The sequence below is a fragment of the Mesocricetus auratus genome, unplaced genomic scaffold (genome assembly GCF_017639785.1).
Source record: "Mesocricetus auratus isolate SY011 unplaced genomic scaffold, BCM_Maur_2.0 Super-Scaffold_100028, whole genome shotgun sequence".
NCBI lineage: Eukaryota > Metazoa > Chordata > Mammalia > Rodentia > Cricetidae > Mesocricetus > Mesocricetus auratus.
The window spans coordinates 24,355,056-24,373,140 of NW_024429209.1; the positions used below are offsets into that span (position 1 = coordinate 24,355,056).

At 47.1% G+C, this 18,085-nt stretch overlaps 1 protein-coding gene across 2 annotated transcripts; it reads right to left on the reverse strand.

Annotated features, from left to right (window-relative positions):
• Positions 1-533: 533 nt before the first annotated feature.
• On the reverse strand, positions 534-17,065 carry Ythdf1 (YTH N6-methyladenosine RNA binding protein 1). 2 transcript variants are annotated; one of them, XM_005074529.4, is made up of 5 exons: positions 16,791-17,065; positions 16,392-16,416; positions 15,115-15,194; positions 7,304-8,824; positions 534-1,824 (listed from the first exon to the last, which is right to left on the reverse strand). In XM_005074529.4, the coding sequence occupies exons 1-5, from the start codon at positions 16,815-16,817 to the stop codon at positions 1,798-1,800; spliced, it is 1,680 nt and encodes a 559-aa protein (XP_005074586.1). In that variant the 5' UTR covers positions 16,818-17,065; the 3' UTR covers positions 534-1,797. The 2 variants fall into 2 exon arrangements, with proteins under 2 accessions (XP_005074586.1, XP_040588649.1); XM_040732715.1 differs by lacking the exon at positions 16,791-17,065 and adding an exon at positions 10,072-10,169.
• Between the last annotated feature and the right edge of the window lie 1,020 nt (positions 17,066-18,085).

The window sequence follows — 18,085 nt, forward strand, 5'->3', positions numbered from 1 at the left end:
TAAGCCTGATGGCCAGCTTGATCCCTGGAACCCAGATGGTACAAGGAATGAATCACCCACAAGTTGTCCTCTGACCTCCAGTCTTTATGTTTTAGCTTGTGGGATTTAGTTATTAGAGGGAGTGTAACTTGAAAATGTAAGAATGTGCCAGGTGGTGGCAGCACACACCTTTAATCCCAGCACTGGGGAGGCAGGGGTGTATGATCTCTGTGAGTTTGGGACCAGCCTGGTCTACATAGTTGAATTTCAGGACAGTCAGGACTACACAGAGAACCCTGTCTTGATCAAGGAGTATCTCTGGGGACAGGTGTGCAAACTAAGCAGAGTTCTTCTACCTATGTTAGTATCTGCAAATTCTCATGAGTTTGGGGAGACTGATCCTATAGATGGAACTACTAAAGCCCCTCTGTCTTTTTAGTACCCAGGGGTGAGCAAAACTGCAGCCTCTGGCTTCCACTGCTTAGAGCAGACTCCATAGATTTGCAGTTATAGCAGAAACAAGAAACACAGCAGGGAAGACAAAAAACGCAAACTTGCTCAACAGGTGTTTATTAAGGCTTGTATTCTCCTAGAGGACAGGTATCCGATGTTGTCCACGACTCCGTACAGGCAGTAACAGCTTGAGGAAGTGACACGTTCTAAATACAAGTCTAAATAATACAGCTTAAATGGTAACTGAGAGGGTCTTTTGCAGTAAATAGTTTCAGAAGGTATCTGCTCTCTAAGACAATAAGGATCCTCTACAGTGGGCGCGTGCAGATTCAGTATGCGAGGGCGTCGGGCATGAGCACCACTTTCATGCTAACTCCAACTCCAGGTGGCAGTGAGCTCCTCCACGGCTCCTCATTCCACAAAACATGATAGCAAATTTGTTTCCTAAAGAATTTTTTGCTTTTTTTTCACCCATTCATTCAACAGGAAAAAAAAAATTAGACACACAGTGAAATTTACAGTTGGCAGCAGCATCCATCACACTGCCTGTACTATCAGATCCTACATTTAAAGCTTAGCGTTACTGGTATAAAAACTTAAGACAGCATCAGGATTCTCAAGTGAAGAAAGAGGACAACTAAAAATGATCTGCGAACAACTAAGAATGTCACAACGCTGAACCAGACTTAAAACACCTTCTATTTCCTTGCCACACAGCCCCAACCTCATGCAGTGGCAGATGGTGGCAAGGAGAGCTGGAGCACTGCTCTGTGTGGACACTGAACTATGGACAGCTTCTCCAGACAGCTGTGGTCACGCCGGAAAACTAAAAGTTATCTGTCTAGTAGGAAACTCAAAAGGGCAGGTTAGCATTCTGATGGATGGATACCACAGATAGTAGAATGGCAAGCCACTTCAGCACTGTGAGAAGACGTCAACAGCACATGCTGAATGGGCTTTGTTTACTGTAAAGCAATAGAGGGCAAAAAATATGAAGTATCCTATAGGGATATTAAATGACAGGATATAAGAGTAAGAACATAATTTCTGCCAAAATAAAAATATCTTTGGGATGTATTAGGTGTTTTGTTTTGAAGGATATTTATATTTTGTATTAGGTCAATCTGACTGATAAGCTGACAAACAAAATACTCCTTTATTAGTGAGTTCTACAATATTATAATACATAGAAAAATACAAATGAATGCAGATCCATCTGGCAAAAATGAACTACAAAGATAAAGATGCAACAATCAACCCCGCACGAGGACGACACTGGAGCTGACTCGGAGACAGCACCAAGCATACAGCTTTAAAACTCTGTTTTCAAAGTCAACCATTAACCAAAACCAAACTGGTTTGTCCTTATTGTTTGTTTCGATTCTGCCTTTCCTGTAAAAAGAAGAGGAGATGAGATTAGTTCATGATTTGCAGGTGAAGACACACAAAGGTGAGGCCTGAGGCTACTTCATGGGCTGCAGCCAAATATAGGGATGTGTGCTTGTCTGTGAATCCCTGTAGACCTGGTTCTGAACCAGGAGCCGGGCCCCCAGAGGGGCCACTATCTACATTCCAGCACCACACACTGTCCTATCCTTTCTCAAGAAGACCCTCTGCACAGAAGGCATGGGACTGTGTCCAATCACGCCTCCCCTCTCCCAACCCAGCCAGCTCTCCCTCATGTGCCAATCATGTTACTAAAGAAATATAGTAGAGCCGGGTGGTGGTGGTGCAGGCCTTTAATTCCAGTACTCAGGAGGCAGAGGCAGGTGGATCTGAGTTCAAAACCAGCCTGGTCAATAAACAGAGTTCCAGGACAGGCTCCAAAGCTACACAGAGAAACCCTGCCTTAAAAACTAAACAAACAAACAAACAAAAAAACCAAACATAGCAGAATTATGAAGGCACCTGCACTCAACGGAAGGACTGGCATGCAAAGGACACTCCAGCATGCCTAGTACACAGGGACCATTTTCTTAAATTTTCTCTCATAACAAACCAATCACTCAGAAAATGCCAAAGTCTATCCAACTAAAAAGTAAGCTCCAAGTTAGGGCTAGGTAGGACTGGAAGACAAATTAGATCCATCTAGTTTAAGCCCTTTCCACCAGCTCAAGTTCCCTCTGTGGCCTCCAGAAGTACTGACCAAATCATGGCATAGCTTCTCAACTTGGCTAACCCCCTCTACTAGACAGCTCCCCACCCCAGTATGCATGACACACCAATCTGGGACTTACATCCAAACTCTTTCCTGCTGTTTGCCTTTCTGGTTTCTGATCAGTGGGTCTAGAAGCCAACTTGTCTTTCCTAAACTCAGCCCATGACAGGGTCTCTGATGCAAGGAGCATGCACTGCCACTCTCACACCAAGCACCATGTTCTGTCCTGACCCTTCTAAGACCCTCTGTATAGCAATCACATATCTGCACGCCTTCCTGCCCCCCCATCCCCATTCTCCCTCAGGTGCCACTGTCATGCTATTGGAGAAAGAGCAGAAATACTACACCTAGAGGTTAAAGGTTGGCATGGTCATCCTAGGTGTGAACCAAGAGAAAGCTGCTAGCGGAGCGTCCAGTTTGCTCAGTTTGGATTGTTTGATTTTAGACAGGGTTTCACATACCTAAGGCTGGCCTTGACCTGCTGCTGATCCTCCTGCTCACACTTCCTAAGCATTGGAATCCACAGGTATGTGTCACCACATCTAACTACATTCAGTGTATCTGAGTAGCATCTGTACTTGTCTTTGGGGCTAAGCTGGACTAAACATATGGCAGGCACAGAGATGACTGCCATCTAGAGTCTGAAGTGAGACCTCACCACTGTCTTCTCACCCGGAAGTGAGCACCTACATCAATGAGTAGGTAGACAACTACCGAGAATTCATAACCCTCCACCTGAAGTGTAATTCTCTTCGAGCAGAAGCCTGTCTCCCGAGTGCAAGGGCGGCTACTAAAGCATCTGGAGGGGGGACAGAGTCTGGCTCCTTCAGCCTCACCAACAGCTGCAGAGTCTGCCATCTGCTCTTTAAAGAAGTAACATTACTCAGATTTTTTTTCTGGGTGGGAAAAGGGGGCACTGCTCAAAGAGGAAGTGCAGGTCATCCCTAGAGGCCCAGCAAACATGCTTGAGTGTCTGAGTTGAGTCCATTAAGTTGTCTATCCAGTTTCCAAGTCAAAGGCTGCTCAGCTAAATGTGTATGTGACACACCCCTCAGGCCTGTCAGACTAGGGTCAGAATACTGCAGCTATCTCCAGCCAACGGGCACTGTGCACAACACTAAACTGTCAATACTATAAATACCCTAAGAAAGGCCTGTTTATAGATTAAACAAAACTGTATAGGAATGGCAAGGTGGCTCAGCAGGCTAGGATATATGCTGCCAAGCCTGACAATCTGGGCTTGATTCCCCAGGACCACATGACAAAAGGAATGAACCGACCCCCATTCTTTTACACACACACCCACACAAATATGTAGAATGTAGTAAGTATAAATAAAAAAAAAGGTATCTAAGGCCCTTTCTCAAAAAAAAAAACAAAAAAAAAACAAACAAACAAACAAAAAAAACACAAACCGTGTATCCAGAACCCAGTTCTTAGGAGACAGAGGAAGATAGATCTCTTGGGAGTCCAGGACTAGCCAGAGCTATATAGTGAGACCCTGTCTGGGGAAACAAATTATTAGAACCAAGGCCAGCCAGTTCTACAAAGTGAGTTCCAGAACAGCGAGAGCTACATAGAGAAACCATGTCTCCAAGAACCAAAGAAAGAAAAAAAGAAAGAAATTAGTATATTTTCAATTTATAGCTGGACAGGAAAACTGTGGAACTGTTAGCTATGTTTTGCTTTCTAAACACCAGATGCTACTTAAAAGTGGTGAGGTCTAGCTGAATGATGAAGATGGGTCTGTCCTCAGGTCAGAGCCTCAAACATTTGACAAGTACATTTTAGCCCAGAGAGCGGAGCAGCTCTTCACCCTCTACCCCACTTCATTCTTTCTGAGACAGGGAACTCAGAGTCCACCAGACTCTGCCTCCCGAGTGCTGGGATTACAGGTGTGTGCCACCATGTCTGATTTCCCACTTCATTCTTAAGATGAAACAGCATTCCTCAGCAGCCCAGAGTCAATCCCAAGACACCTGGGATTCCAACTCCTAGACAAACCAACAGTACTGCCTCCTGGAAGGAGGGAAATGGAGTACCTGGTAGGCAGCTGGCGTAAGGCACAGCAAAGGTATGACTCTTCTAAAAAATGGAAATATTGTTCCACAAATGGGTAAAGAGATGCTTGAAATTCCACCAGGACCATTTAAAAAAAAATCAAGAGTATTCATTTGTCTTCTTCAATAATGCAACTTAACATTCCATTCCATGGATGAAAAGCTTTGTGGCTGGGCTGTCACAGTTTAGGTAAGATTCACCAGTCCTCCCTAGGACAGTCTTCATGATGACCTCCAGTATACTTCAGGAGGTGTAAGAACCACCAGAGTTCCTAACCATAACATGCCAATGCTGGTAACCACTGCAGGTCACTCAAAAGGCTTACCGTAACAAGACCACAGTTAGCTGAGAACTGACAGACATTACTGTCTAAGAATCCAGTTTATAATTTAAGATGGTAGAATTAGGGAATTACACTGTTTTTGCCAAGGACATGCGTTTGGTTCCCAGCACCCACATCGGAAAGTTCACAACCATCTCTGACTGCAGTTCCAGGGGATCTGACACCCTTGTCTTACTTCTGCAAGCACCTGTACACATGTGATGCATATTAACTTATGAAGGCACACATACATAAAAACTTAACAAAATTCAGTTGTACAGTTAAAAAAAAAACACAGAATTTTAAAGATACAGCTAGATGAGGCGCAGAATTTTATCCCTAAGCCTATCACCAATCTCTGAGACCTAGTACATTTTTAAAAGAACTGAATGTTTTTTGTTTTTTGAGATTTTATTTACTTTTATGTGTATGAGTATTTTGCTTGAATGTATAGGTCTATGGACCGTGTGAGTATAGTGCCCTCAAAGGCCAGAAGAGAGTATCAGATCCAATGGGGCAGGGGTACAGTGGTTAGCTGCCACATGGGTGCTAGGAAATGAACATAAGCAGACTGGAATAACAGCCTACATTCTTAATCGTTGACTCATCTCTCCTGCCCCACCCAGGACATTTTAATGGAACTCTAATGATTCAATATTTAAGGGAAAACTTAGCATAAACACACGTGCACACAAATAGCTAGCCATCAGATAAAAGGACCAAAATAGCTATCTACTAGATAAAAGAGGACCTAAGCTTCATTCACTATTTCTGTTTTACTGCAGGCAGAGGCTGCACTAACAATACTGTGCTAAGACAGTGGTCCCAAATGGTCTGACATCCCAGGAATCTGTGTGTGTGTGCGCGTACATGCGTGTGTGTATAATGATGATGATGATGATGTTAGCAAAACAAAGTCACTAACAACCCATTTCTAAGAACATATGATATGTCACTGTTAAGGAATGCCTGTTATTTTAAACCTAAGAAGCTAAACCTATGAGCTGGGAGATGGTGGCGCATGCCTTTAATCCCAGCACTTGGGAGGCAGAGGCAAGCAGATCTCTGTGCGTTTGAAGCTAGCCTGGTCTACAAAGCTATACAGAAAAATCCTGTCTTGGGAAAAAAAAAAGCAAAAAGCTAAGCCTACATAATTTCAGTTATGGAAATAAATGTCATCCCTTAATGCTTTATCACTACTTGTGATGAGGGTAACTTAATGGCACTACCAGTAGCATTACCGCCTGGCTTGCTCCACACTTTGCTCAAAATGCTAAGTTATTTATTCACACAACCAAGTCATCTAACTCAGAGGACAAAAAGACTGGAGGCCAATGCAATGATTACCTGCCCATGCTAACTGCCATTTCATGAAAGAAACAGAATCCCAGGACAATGCTCTTGGGTAATAAAAGCTCTATAATACACATTGAGACTGTTTGTCTCATTTCTGTTTTTGTTTTGTTTTTCCAGAGAGGATTTCTTTTGTAGCTTTGGAGCCTGTATTGGAACTCGCTCACTCTGCAGACCAGGCTGGCCTCAAACTCACAGAGATCTGCCTGCCCCTGCATCCTGAGTGCTGGGATTAAAGGTGTGTGCCACCAACGCCCAGCTCTGTCTCATTTCTGAAAACCATTTCTGTTCTGAAGAGCAAATGGCCTCACATTGGTTATGGCCATCTCCAGCCAAATGACCTAGCCATATAACCACAATCACTAATTATAAAACATCTGGATCCCAAGTCCGCTTCCTACTCTGCCCCATTCTTCTTAGTACTGAAATGATGTGCATTTAAGGTTTCCCAAACTGCAGGCCTTTTGAGTTCCTAAAAGGAAAACAGAAACTGACCTTTAGGCCCAGAGCTTCCAATGCTATGTGGCAGTGTTCAAGCATGAATGCTTGGGCAGCGGGGACGTTAAGGCACAGCCAATTCTACCACATGGGCAGTCTCCTTGGCTTCCTTGGTGCCACATGAACAACAATTTCTAAGTGTGCTCACTGAACAGAAGCTAGAAAGAACCAAGATCATACTTCAGAAAAGTAGCTTCCCTGCATCCTTTGTTCTTAAGTACACAGTGTTCCAGATTGCCATGCCTCATGATGGGAAAGAGACAGATTTTGACATCCACTCAAACATCACACTACTGGCTCATTCCAATGATGTGATAGCTAAGTTAAGAGAGACACTTGTGCTGTCTCAGACTGCTCTGACTAAGGCTGGCCGGGAACATGCCACTGGCCCATCAACAGCCTGCCCCTTACTTACTGGGAAGGTCACCTGGCATGCAGACAGACACAGACACATTTAACAGGTGCTAAGGACAACTCACCTTGCGCACCACCTCCTCTTCCTCCTGGCGCTTCTCATAATGAGAAAAGTCGTCAAAGATGGAGGTTGTGTGCTTGTATGAAGCAATAATTTTCAGCACTTGCTTTGCTTTTTCTAAGGGTACCTCCTGTGTATCACGGGAGTTTGTGACAGGTTTGTTGTCATTATTCTCAAGTCTGATGTGCCGCAGCTGGTTATTGGGCACATCCTTGACAAAAATCCACTTCACGTCAAACTTCCCCTTCCATTTGTCCTGGGACCACACTCCAGCACTGGTGCCGTAGTCCACAGGGGACTTCATCTCTGCTACCCCACAGAAATGTCCACTCCCGTTGACACTGAAGAGCAAGTAAACAGGCCCTTTGCTGCTCATGGAGCGGAAGGCGCCATCCAGGCGCTTGTTGCCGTGTTCAGTGCTACACCAGATGGAGTACTTGATGGAGCGGTGGATGTCGTCCTCAGAATAGCTCTTGATGATGAACACCCGCCCACTCTTAAGATTCCAGTCGAACTCTTTAGGGTTATAGCTGTGGGCAGCTTTCAGTTTCTCCAGGACAGGGTGGGATTCTACACTTGGGGCAGAAGTAGGCTGGGCATTTCCAACAGAATTACTGTCACTATTGGCCACTCCACTCTGCCCAAATGCTGCATTTCTGTTTCGAGGAGCCACCCAGCGGGGTTGAAGTGGCTGCTGAGGGCTCTGATACTGTGGCTGGACCAAGGGTGGGGGCTGAACAGGGAGAGGCTGAGCTACCTGCTGGGGTTGTGGGGCAGCCTGGGGGGATGGTGTCTGCTGGGGGGCCGAGGCCTTTGAAACAGGGCCCTTGTTATCCCAAGTACCAATGTCCATGTTATGCTTTATAGGTGGAGGAGGCAAAGCACCCCCCACTATCGGCCCACTCTTTGTTTTCATCTTGGGCTGTGGTTTTGCAGGTTTGCTGGCAATGGCTGCCCATGAAGTTGGTTTTGAAACTGGCATGTTTACATTTGTCCCACCATTGCCAGAAAGGACACCAGTCAGTGCCACACTGTTGACAACTGAACCCACTGTCTTAACTGCAGAGGTGGTAACATCCCCAATCTTCAGGCCAACCATGCCCTGCTCCAGACTGTTCATCCCGGGTGCCTTGTTGAGAGTATCATTGTGAAAACCTGTCTGCCCATCAACAACTGTGCCACCAAGGGAGCTTGGTGGGTAAGTGTAACTGCTCCCATAGGCTGAGCTCTGAGTCTGCTGCCCCTGAGAACCACTTGTCCCCCATGCTGAGAATGCAGGGTTTTCAGGGAAAAAATTAAATCTGTGCTGGTAAATGTTGTTCCCCAGACCTCCCGGCTGCCCAAAAACAGCATCATGCATGAAGTGATGGTCTCCATTACTAAGCTGTCCATAGGTAGTGAGATATGGGATGGGAGGGTCCCCTGCAGTGGACCATGGTGCCTCACTGAGGGAATAAGGAAATCCAATGGATGGTGGATAGTAGCTGGACAGGTAAGGATCACTCATCGAGGGGTAACTGTTACTCTGTGAAAACAAAACAGGTGATGAGTTAGATTCCTGTCATATAGCCCATCATGCCAATCATCTCATATACAGGCAGAGCAGAAACAAACCTAATGTAACACAGAATTATTTTTTTTTCTAAATGAAAACTATGGGCTGCCAATGTTTCAAAACAAAAAGTCTAGATCCGGAGAAATTAGTAACAAATGCAACCCAAGCTGTTGCCTCAAAATACGAATCCTCAATGGGTGGTGGTGGCAAACGCCTCTAATCCCAGCACTCAGGAGGCAGAGGCAGGCAGATCTGAGCTCGAGGCCAGCCTGGTATATACAGTGAGTTTTAGGACAGCCAGGGCTACACAGAGAAAGAAACCCTGTATCAAAAATAAAAAATACAAAGCCTCCTTTGTATTTGAACTCAGGTGATATGACCCAGCCAAAGCATCCTTTTGTCTCACCATCAGAGGAATCCAACCCAGGGCTGCAGTAGTAATGTTAATTTTTTTAAAGACTTATTTATTTATTATGAACACAACATCCGGCCTCCATGTATGTCTGCAGGCCAGAAGAGGGCACCAGATCTCATTACAGATGGTTGTGAGCCACCATGTGGTTGCTGGGAATTGAACTCAGGACCTCTGGAAGAGTAGTCAGTGCTCTTAACCTCTGAGCCATCTCTCCAGCCCCCAAGTAGCAATGTTTATAAATGAACACGGATGACAGAGCAAAGCGTGAGGATACCTTTAACAATGCACTGAGATGGCTCTGACCGTCATTTAGGACCAGCAGGCTCCAGCTCGCTGGCCTACTGACACACCTGAGCACTGGTATTCAATCAAGATCCTCTTCTACATAACATTTGATAGCTACCACAGCTGGGTTTTTCTGAGGGTCTGTCCTTCCCATTTCATGGGTTCCTGGACACACTCATGGGTGATCAGAGTGGAGCATGGGCTCCTTGGCTGGTTCCAACGCCTGTGCCAATATCAAGTCCCTGGAGTCTAAGAGACCTGCTGTTGAGTCTTTCTAAACCCAAGGGTCACAGGGTAGGGGGAGGATGGAATGCTTCTCCATCTAAGGAGTTGCCAAGGCTGCAGGTGTAGACTTGGAAGCTGGCAGCTCTAGGATAACATCTCTTGGAGATCATGAGCTGAGGTTTGCTCAGAATCTGGCCCTACCCACACCTGGCCCACAGGCACCATAACAGAAGTGCTTTGGACTCGATTTCAGTTTTTACTTTAACCCCACCAACAGACTATTTTCTATTACCTCCATTGTATTTCTTTTCAATCTCTGAAAGTGAAGCATCAGTGAGGTAAATGAAGATACGTTCCTAGACTGGCAATCTGTGCTCAGGGTGGACATGTCTAGTGAAGTAAGAAAGCTCCACTTAGCACCACACCATTTCAGAACTATCATTTAACATGAAGTAATTGTTTCCCTGTTAATGAAAACTTTTAGCATCTACAAACAGGTTATCATAATCTATAAACATGAAAAAAACTTGAGTTCACATTTTCCTGAAAGTTCAGTGATTCTGGCTCCTCCACTGCAACCTCCTGTCATGTATTTCCTTCCCAGCATCCTTCAAAGGAGCCTGAGCAGCAGGACAGGAGGAAGAAACCAGTGAGGTCTGGTAGATAGAAGCCTTCCTCTGTGAGGAAATCATACAGATTCCTTTCGTGGAGCAACCATGCTAATGCACGAGAAGGGCAAATGGGAGGGAAGATGGTGGTATGTCATTCTAAACCTCCCATGCCACAAACCAACAGAGAAACAGCAATAAGGATTCAGAAAATATGCTCTAGTCACTCTGACTTACACTTAAGCCTTAATCGAAAATGACACAATGTAGGATTATGACCCATCACATTCAGCCTCTCTCAAAGCCCACCTGAAGCACTACCATCTAAAGAACAGACATAACACACAGGTCACAAACAGAGCTTATAGGAACAGCCTAGCATGCACTTGAACCACACAAAAGGTGGTCCCCACTATTCCACAGCCTGTACTACCTAATACAGTAGATTCAAGCACAACACCTCCCTTAACCCTACCCCAAATCCTAAAATTGTGCTTCTTTCAGATCCTTACACTAAGATTCTAGGTAACTTCCTCTGTAAAAAAATCATCACACCTCAAGATAGGAGTGTGAGGGTTCAACTAAAGATGTGCATGCAGAAACACATGTGTAGGACAGGCAGCAGAGAAGAGAAGCAGTCAGCAGTCTGGAAGGCACAGCTTTGGGGAGACCTCATTGCTTCCTCGAGTTGTCAGACAGAGGAAGGAATAAGCAATGATAAAATTAAACCCCATGGAAAAAGTAAAATCACAGATAAAAAAGGCCACTGTTTACTAAGATTCTCTGAAAAATGCTGCAGGCATCCAGGAGGTTGTCTAAACACCTAGTCACGCCCTCCCTCTGCCTGTGAACCAGCAGCCTCACATCTAACCCACCCCATCCCGGAGGCCACGGGCACTGTGAAACTGTCCAATCACAGTTTTTATCAGTTTCTATTACCTCCATCACATTTCTTTTCAATCTCTGAAAGTGAAGTTATTGGGCTACTTTGTGAAGCTACCTCAACCAGGCCATTTTATGCAGAGGAACCCTGTATCTGCTGCTTCCAACTCTTTAAGTCAGGCTGAGTACCTGTCCACGTGTATACCTTTCCTGGGAGGAAGTGGTTTCCATTAGTGCAGTATATGCTGCCTGCTTTGTTTACTCGTGCAACAACTTACTTCAAATATACTCTGGAAATACACCAGGGCTGCTGGTAAAGCATGCAGAGCCCATCCAAATTCTCCACCTCCCTCTGTATGATTAGAACTTCCTCTGCCCTTTTTTTCTGAGACCACTTAAACAATAAGGTAAGTGTGCATCAGAGTGACTGACACTGGAAGATGTAGGGCAGTCTCTTCCAAGTCCAGCAGCAGATCACCTCTGGAGCCTGCTGAGACGCATGCACTTCATTGAATCAAAGCAATTATGTGAAAGGAAGGCACTGAGGGCAAGGCTGAAAAGTGACCAAGTGACTAGGACTCCTGGGAACTGCTCTGTCAATCAGCACTACCACATTTGTTTCAGGAGATGGCCACAGACAGAGGAGATGTTAGAGAAAAACACTGCACACTGACTCAAGTCAGGCACTTTCTTGGTCTTCGAGGCTGAGCCTTCTGAGATTGTAATGTCAGTCCATTATCTGGCTGATACAGCAGAGACAGCAGTTTCTTACAAGGAATTTCTTAGTAAATTTCTTAAGCAACTTACTAAGGAGTTAGTAAAGACCCACTGTATCCTTTCACTGCCACTCTGGGAAGCTGTAGTGGTAGCAAATCCCTCCTTACTGGGTACTACCACTGGACCTTTTAAGGAAACTTATGTACACACAACCTCAAAAATCCAAACCAGACACAGGATTGATAGCCAGGCACAAATGTGCTAACCCTGAGCCTACCAGAACTGCCTAGATATGGCAGTAACCCAAGTATCAAGTTTCTTCCAGAGCTTCACAAACAACAGAGGCTGCATACGCCCTAACAAGGCACAGCATTATTTCACTTAACTCTGGGCTGCAGGTGGAAAAAAAAAAAGGAGGAAAAAACAAAACAAAACAATGCCTGATTGAAAAAAAACCCTGGGGTGACTGGGTAGGCTCAATTTTCAAGATAAGCTAAGAGCTCCCAAGGCCAGCAGTTCCTCACAAATGGCCACATGAAACAACACACGTGACAGTGTCCATCAAGCATTTTGAACAATCTTTGGGCACTAGGATGTACTAGAAAAGCAGGGAGGCAGATGGCCTTTTGGCCCCACATGAAGAAACAAGCAACACAAAGACAAAAGGCCCCAGATGTCTGAGGGCTCCAGCTTCTCTAAACAGGTAAATGACCACCATGTTGGTCCTCAGCTGCTTCTTTCTTAAGCGAAAGCCTGGAAGCTTCCTGTGCTGGTACTTTCTACCTATCTCTTAACAAAGCTGGGCGCTTCTAGAAAATATGCCACCAGCAGCACACATTTACTCTTAAGTGATGTGTTGGTTAAGTTCACATCTGAACATACAGACAAGGAACCACTTCAAAGCTATTCACTGGGAGTGCTTGCTACCTTGAAGGACATTCCTTTCCATGGCTTCCACGCCAAAGACTGCAGTGGCATGCAGTTGACAGTGGGGCAGGAGCCTCCCAAACAGTCCACGAACCCCTACTTTAGAAAGACACATTTCAAATGTACTAAGGCAACCCTAGTTCCTTGTTTTGGTTAATATTTAGTACATACCACTACTAAGAAAACCAGGAAATACAATATTCAAAAGATTAGGTTTATGTAACTTCTTGTTCTTGCCATGGCCAACAGCCCATGACTAAGGCCAAGTCAGTTCCTCAACTTGATACACTGCCCGTCAGGGGCAACCATGCAACCCTATAGGTTCAGGCTTCTTGAGACTCTTAGGCTTCTGAGATGCTGAAAGTGGTGGGAAGGAGAGAAGTTGTGAAAAGCTCTAAGATGATCTAGAAGGGGCAGATAAGCAAAAACAAAACAGACAAGAGCAGGCAAAACCCTGGTTTACTCTAAATATGCAGCATGCATTTAAAAGTAGCAGTCACTATGGTTAAACCTAAATTTCAAATTGCCTACGGCTGTTTGTTTTGAGACAGGTCTCACTACATAGTCCTGTCTGGCCTTGAACTCAAGAGATCTAACTGCCTCTACCTTTAAGTACTGGTATCAAAGGTGTGTACAATCATGCCCAGCTTGCCTATGACTTTTATCCATGGCAATAAAATTGCCAGAGGGCTTCTTGCAGACAATTTTTGTGGGAAGCTAACTAGGGAATCTAGTGGGCGGAGGTGGGATGGGAATATAACTGGTGATCCTATAGAGCAGAAACAGCCACAATGCTTTGGCATAAAATGCCCATGGTCCCAGTAGGTTGGGGGAAAGAGAGGACATGAAAGCGGACGGACACAGACACACACCACCCCACACAATGGGGAAGTGCGAAGCTGCTATGATCAACATAGACTGTATATACATGTGGAATTTTCAAAAGATAAATACAAAAATGTTTTTTAATTGTTTGGAGCTAGAGAGATGGCTCAGAGGTTGAGTGAGATTTGCTGCTCTTACAGGACTACAGTTCAGTTCCCAGCACCCATGTAGGCAGTCCACAACCACCTATACCTCCAGCTCCAGAGGATCTAGCTACCTGCCCAAGCCCATACTCACACATAAAAAATAAAAGTCTTGGCTGGGGAGATGGCTCAGTTTAAAATGACTGCTGCCCAAGCTTTAGGACCAGAGTCAGTCCCCCAAACCCATGTAAACGGCAGATGAGTATGGTGGCCTACTTGTAAAGACAGGAGATTCCCAAAGCAACTGAAACTTAGCCACACTGGGAAGCTCTAGGTTTAAGAGACCCTGCACTCGGGAGGCAGAGGCAGGAGGATCTCGGTGAGTTTGAGGCCAGCCTGGTCTACAGAGAGAGAGTTCCAGGACAGCCTCCAAAACAATACAGAGAAACCCCATCTCGAAAAACCAAGAGAGAGAGAGAGAGAGAGAGAGAGAGAGAGAGAGAGAGAGAGAGAGAGAGAGAGAGAGAGAGAGAGAGAGAGAGAGAGAGAGAGAGGTGACAGGAGACAATTCCTGACACCCCCACCTTGATAGACACATACCTGTGCCCATACACATATACATACACATGAAAGGGGAAGGAGAGAGGTATTTCATAGTGCCAAAGTAAGAAATCCTGAATTACCTGAGAACATAGGCCCTTGAAGCTTGCTGGACCATATAGGCACACATCCTCTCTAACACCAATCTCCCAAAAAGCCTAAGAGCAGCTCTAATATTTTTTTTCATGTAAAAGAAAACCAAGGTTCAAGGAAGGCAAGTCACCTGACACACAGAAAAGGGGTCTGCTGCACTGTTCAGTGCTTAGCTACTCTCCTAAATCCTAACTTCAAACCCCCAGAGACAAAATGAACATGGCACAAAGCTTCGGGGAACCACACATTCCCTTACACCATAAAAAAAGCACTCTATCCCCAACCCACACCTGCGGAGGGTCAACTAGAAGTCTGCCAGTACCCAATCTCAGCGGGGTGCTATACTTCTTCACATCAGCCTCAGGCCCCAGGCCCAGCAGGAAGACCTGCTCAGATCAACTCTTCAAGACTACTCTACCATTTTTAATACTTCCTAGTCTGCTTCTTTCCTGTTTAGGGTGGGAAAACAGAAATATGATAGTAAAGGTGTTACAAACAAAATTATCTAAAAACAGTGGCAAGCTAATAAAATGAACTCACCGGATTGGACTGTCCAGAAAGGTAGGGCTCGAAGTCATTGTCATGAACTGTGTCCTTCTGATGTAAAGAACCATTTTGTACTAGAACAAGAAGTTGCAAATTATTATCTCCAGGCTTAAAAAAAATACTTTTAAGCATGGGAACCTCAGTAAATTCTTTTTTCATCAAATTTTAGTAGACACAATCTTACTTCAGAATGGGCGTACTCTCTAGAGCCTAATTAGACTGGTACTGCACAACTTCCCATAAATTAAACTATGTTCTTATAAAGACATAATCATAATTCGGTCAGGTCATTTTGTTGCAAATAGAAATAAACGGCAAGAAACTTACAGCCAGGCTTTTGAGGGTCTTGTGATGCCTTGCCCCCACCCCACCCCACCGGCGGGACGAACCCACGGGGGGCCCCCCATATGCCTGCAGGTGCTGTATCACTGACCCCCCCAGCCGAGGAAACGGACAGGGCCTCCGAAGATCTATGCCAGGCAAACAGAGGACACACACTCTAAGGGCCCGGTTATGCAGGAAGACCTGAAGAGGGCACGATGCTCACTCAGTCGGAAGGGGCTGTAACCCAAGCTCACTATCATCTGACTCTCCACTTACTTTCCACTGTTACCGCGCACAGCCAGTAAAGGAAAGGGAAGGAATGGTAAATAAAAGTGCTGGGCCTTTTCCAACCTTAAAACACGATGAACCATATTTGGTTACATCCAAGTAACAACAACATGCAGTGGCTGAAAAATCTTCCAAGAAGACGTTTTTCAGTGTCACTTTCCAAGACTGAGTTTTGGGAGTTTATTACAAAGCCAGGATTAACCACGGATGACCACGAACTTATCACGGGACTGTAACTTAGGGTGGAGGAGGGCAGAGCCTCCGAGGAACACAGGCTTGCTGTGACTCTTCCCCGAGAGCCATCCACTCACTACCTAGCAACAGAGAACCATCACTCAGCCCCCATAGCCTCTGCGAGGGTGTCTTATCACCATTTCCTTCCCCCACCAGGTTAACTGCTCTTGCAGAGGAGGCATGAACTACTCCGGGTACGCCTTTATTTCCTAAGTTCCCTCCTCATCTGTCAGATATCCCCGGAAAAGTAAAGTTTCATCCACCCGTCCCCCCTCTCCCCCCCGAACTGACGGAGGAAAACTAAGTTTCGGATTCCAGGCAAGGGTGATGGGACTTTTTCTCTCGTCCGCACGGACTGACGCTGCTGCCGCCCCCCCCCCCCGCCCCGTGCTCCTCCAAAGTCCACTTCCCGGAACTCTCCTCACCTTTATTATCTTGTCCTTTTGTTCTCTGCGTCGCCGCAGGTCAGGATATGCGGGTGGACACCACCCAGCCCGGGGAAGGAAACACAAAAGTTACTATCCGGGAAGAATGCTCCACGGGAGGACGATACGATCCCGGCCCGGCCTCCGGATCTCCCATACTCTTGACCCCCGGCTCGGCCCAGCGGACCCCGCCGTCGGAACCCGTAACTCCAGCCGGGCCTGGTATCCCGGTCGTCCGGCCCGGAGACCCAAGCCCTGACCCCGGCCTCTCGGTTCCCGGCCCGGACCTCGCACCCCCCCCACCCCTCCAAGCCCAGCCTCCAGGTCCCCTGCGCGGCCCAGACCGCAACCTCTGTCCCCCGGCCTGGCCTCGCGACCGTGGTCCCGAGACGCGCCTACCTGGGGGTCCACGCTGGTGGCCGACATGCTTCATGAACAGTGCGGCGCGGGACCGGGGCGCCGCCGGCTCGGGCCTCCCGCGAGGCCGGGCCTGTCACGCCGCGCGCGTCCCCGGGCCCCGCCGCCAATCCCGCGGGCACGGCCGGGCGCGGCGGCAGCTTGTGGGCACGCGGGCCGGGAACAGCGGGCGGTAGCGGGAGGTAGCGGACAGGCTGAGGGGGGGTAGCCAACTCCAATGGCGGCCGCGGCGGCGGGGACGAGGCTGCGCGACGTCAGCGCGCGGGGCAGGCCGGGAGCGCCGTCGAGCCGCCACCATTGCGCCTGCGCGCCGCCGCTCCCCGTCCAGAATTTCGCGCTTGGGACTCAGTCTCGCGCTGAAGGGGCGGGGTCGGACGGGACGGGGCGGGGCGAGTCGGGGGAGTCACGTGGGGGCTCCCGGGGCGGTGCCTATGGAGGAGGAGGAGGAGGAGGAGGAGAACGAGGAGGAGGAGGAGGAGGAGGAGGAGGAGGAGGAGGAGGAGGAGGAGGAGGAGAACGAGGAGGAGGAGGAGGAGGAGGAGGAGGAGGAGGAGGAGGAGGAGGTGGAGGTGGAGGTGGAGGTGGAGGTGGAGGTGGAGGTGGGCGGATGCCGCCGCTAAGCTATACCTGTCCCAGAGGCGCTAGAGTTTTGCTCGACTGCCCTGGGCCTGAGAGAGGAGCGCCAGTATGTGTGACCGGTGTTCGCGTTAGGTTCAGAACCCGATTCTGTCACCTAAGAGGAGAAGGCTAGACGGGGCCCCCTTTGAGCTCCAAATTCGTGGGGGGGGGAAGCTCAGTTCATTTTTCACTCCTCTGAGAGTCCCCAACAAAGAACTCACCCCACTAGACATTCACTTTTAGGCGGGCTCCTTGCTCAGTGAACCTGTTTCCACCACACACACACACCCCTCCCTGTTACCCTACAGCAGATACCTCATTCATTTAAAAGGTTTATTTGAGGGCTGGATTTGAAGGCTGGATTGGTTGCCGACACCCACATGGTGGCTCACAATTGCCTGTAACGGCAGTCCCAGGGGTTCCAAAACTCTCTTCTGGCAGTGGACGTGCATGTGGTTCACATACAGACAAGCAGGCACACACACACACACACACACACACACACACAAAATAAAACAAATCTTTCAAATGTAATTTTTAAAAGATGCATGAACTTTTGTTTTCTGCGTATGAGTGTTTTGACTGCTTGTGTGTAAATGCACCGTCGCATGTGTGTGCCTGATGCTCAAGGAAGCCAGAAGAGGGCGCCAGATACCCTA

What these genes read in the sequence shown, in the direction of transcription:
- Ythdf1 (XM_005074529.4), bottom strand. Translation starts at nt 16,817, where the DNA reads ATGTCGGCCACCAGCGTGGACCCCCAG. An exon ending in CCACCAGCGTGGACCCCCAG is followed by an intron (nt 16,417 to 16,790) that starts GTAGGCGCGTCT and finishes GCGGCGACGCAG; the next exon opens with AGAACAAAAGGACAAGATAA. An exon ending in TTTCTGGACAGTCCAATCCG is followed by an intron (nt 8,825 to 15,114) that starts GTGAGTTCATTT and finishes TTGTTTTCACAG; the next exon opens with AGTAACAGTTACCCCTCGAT.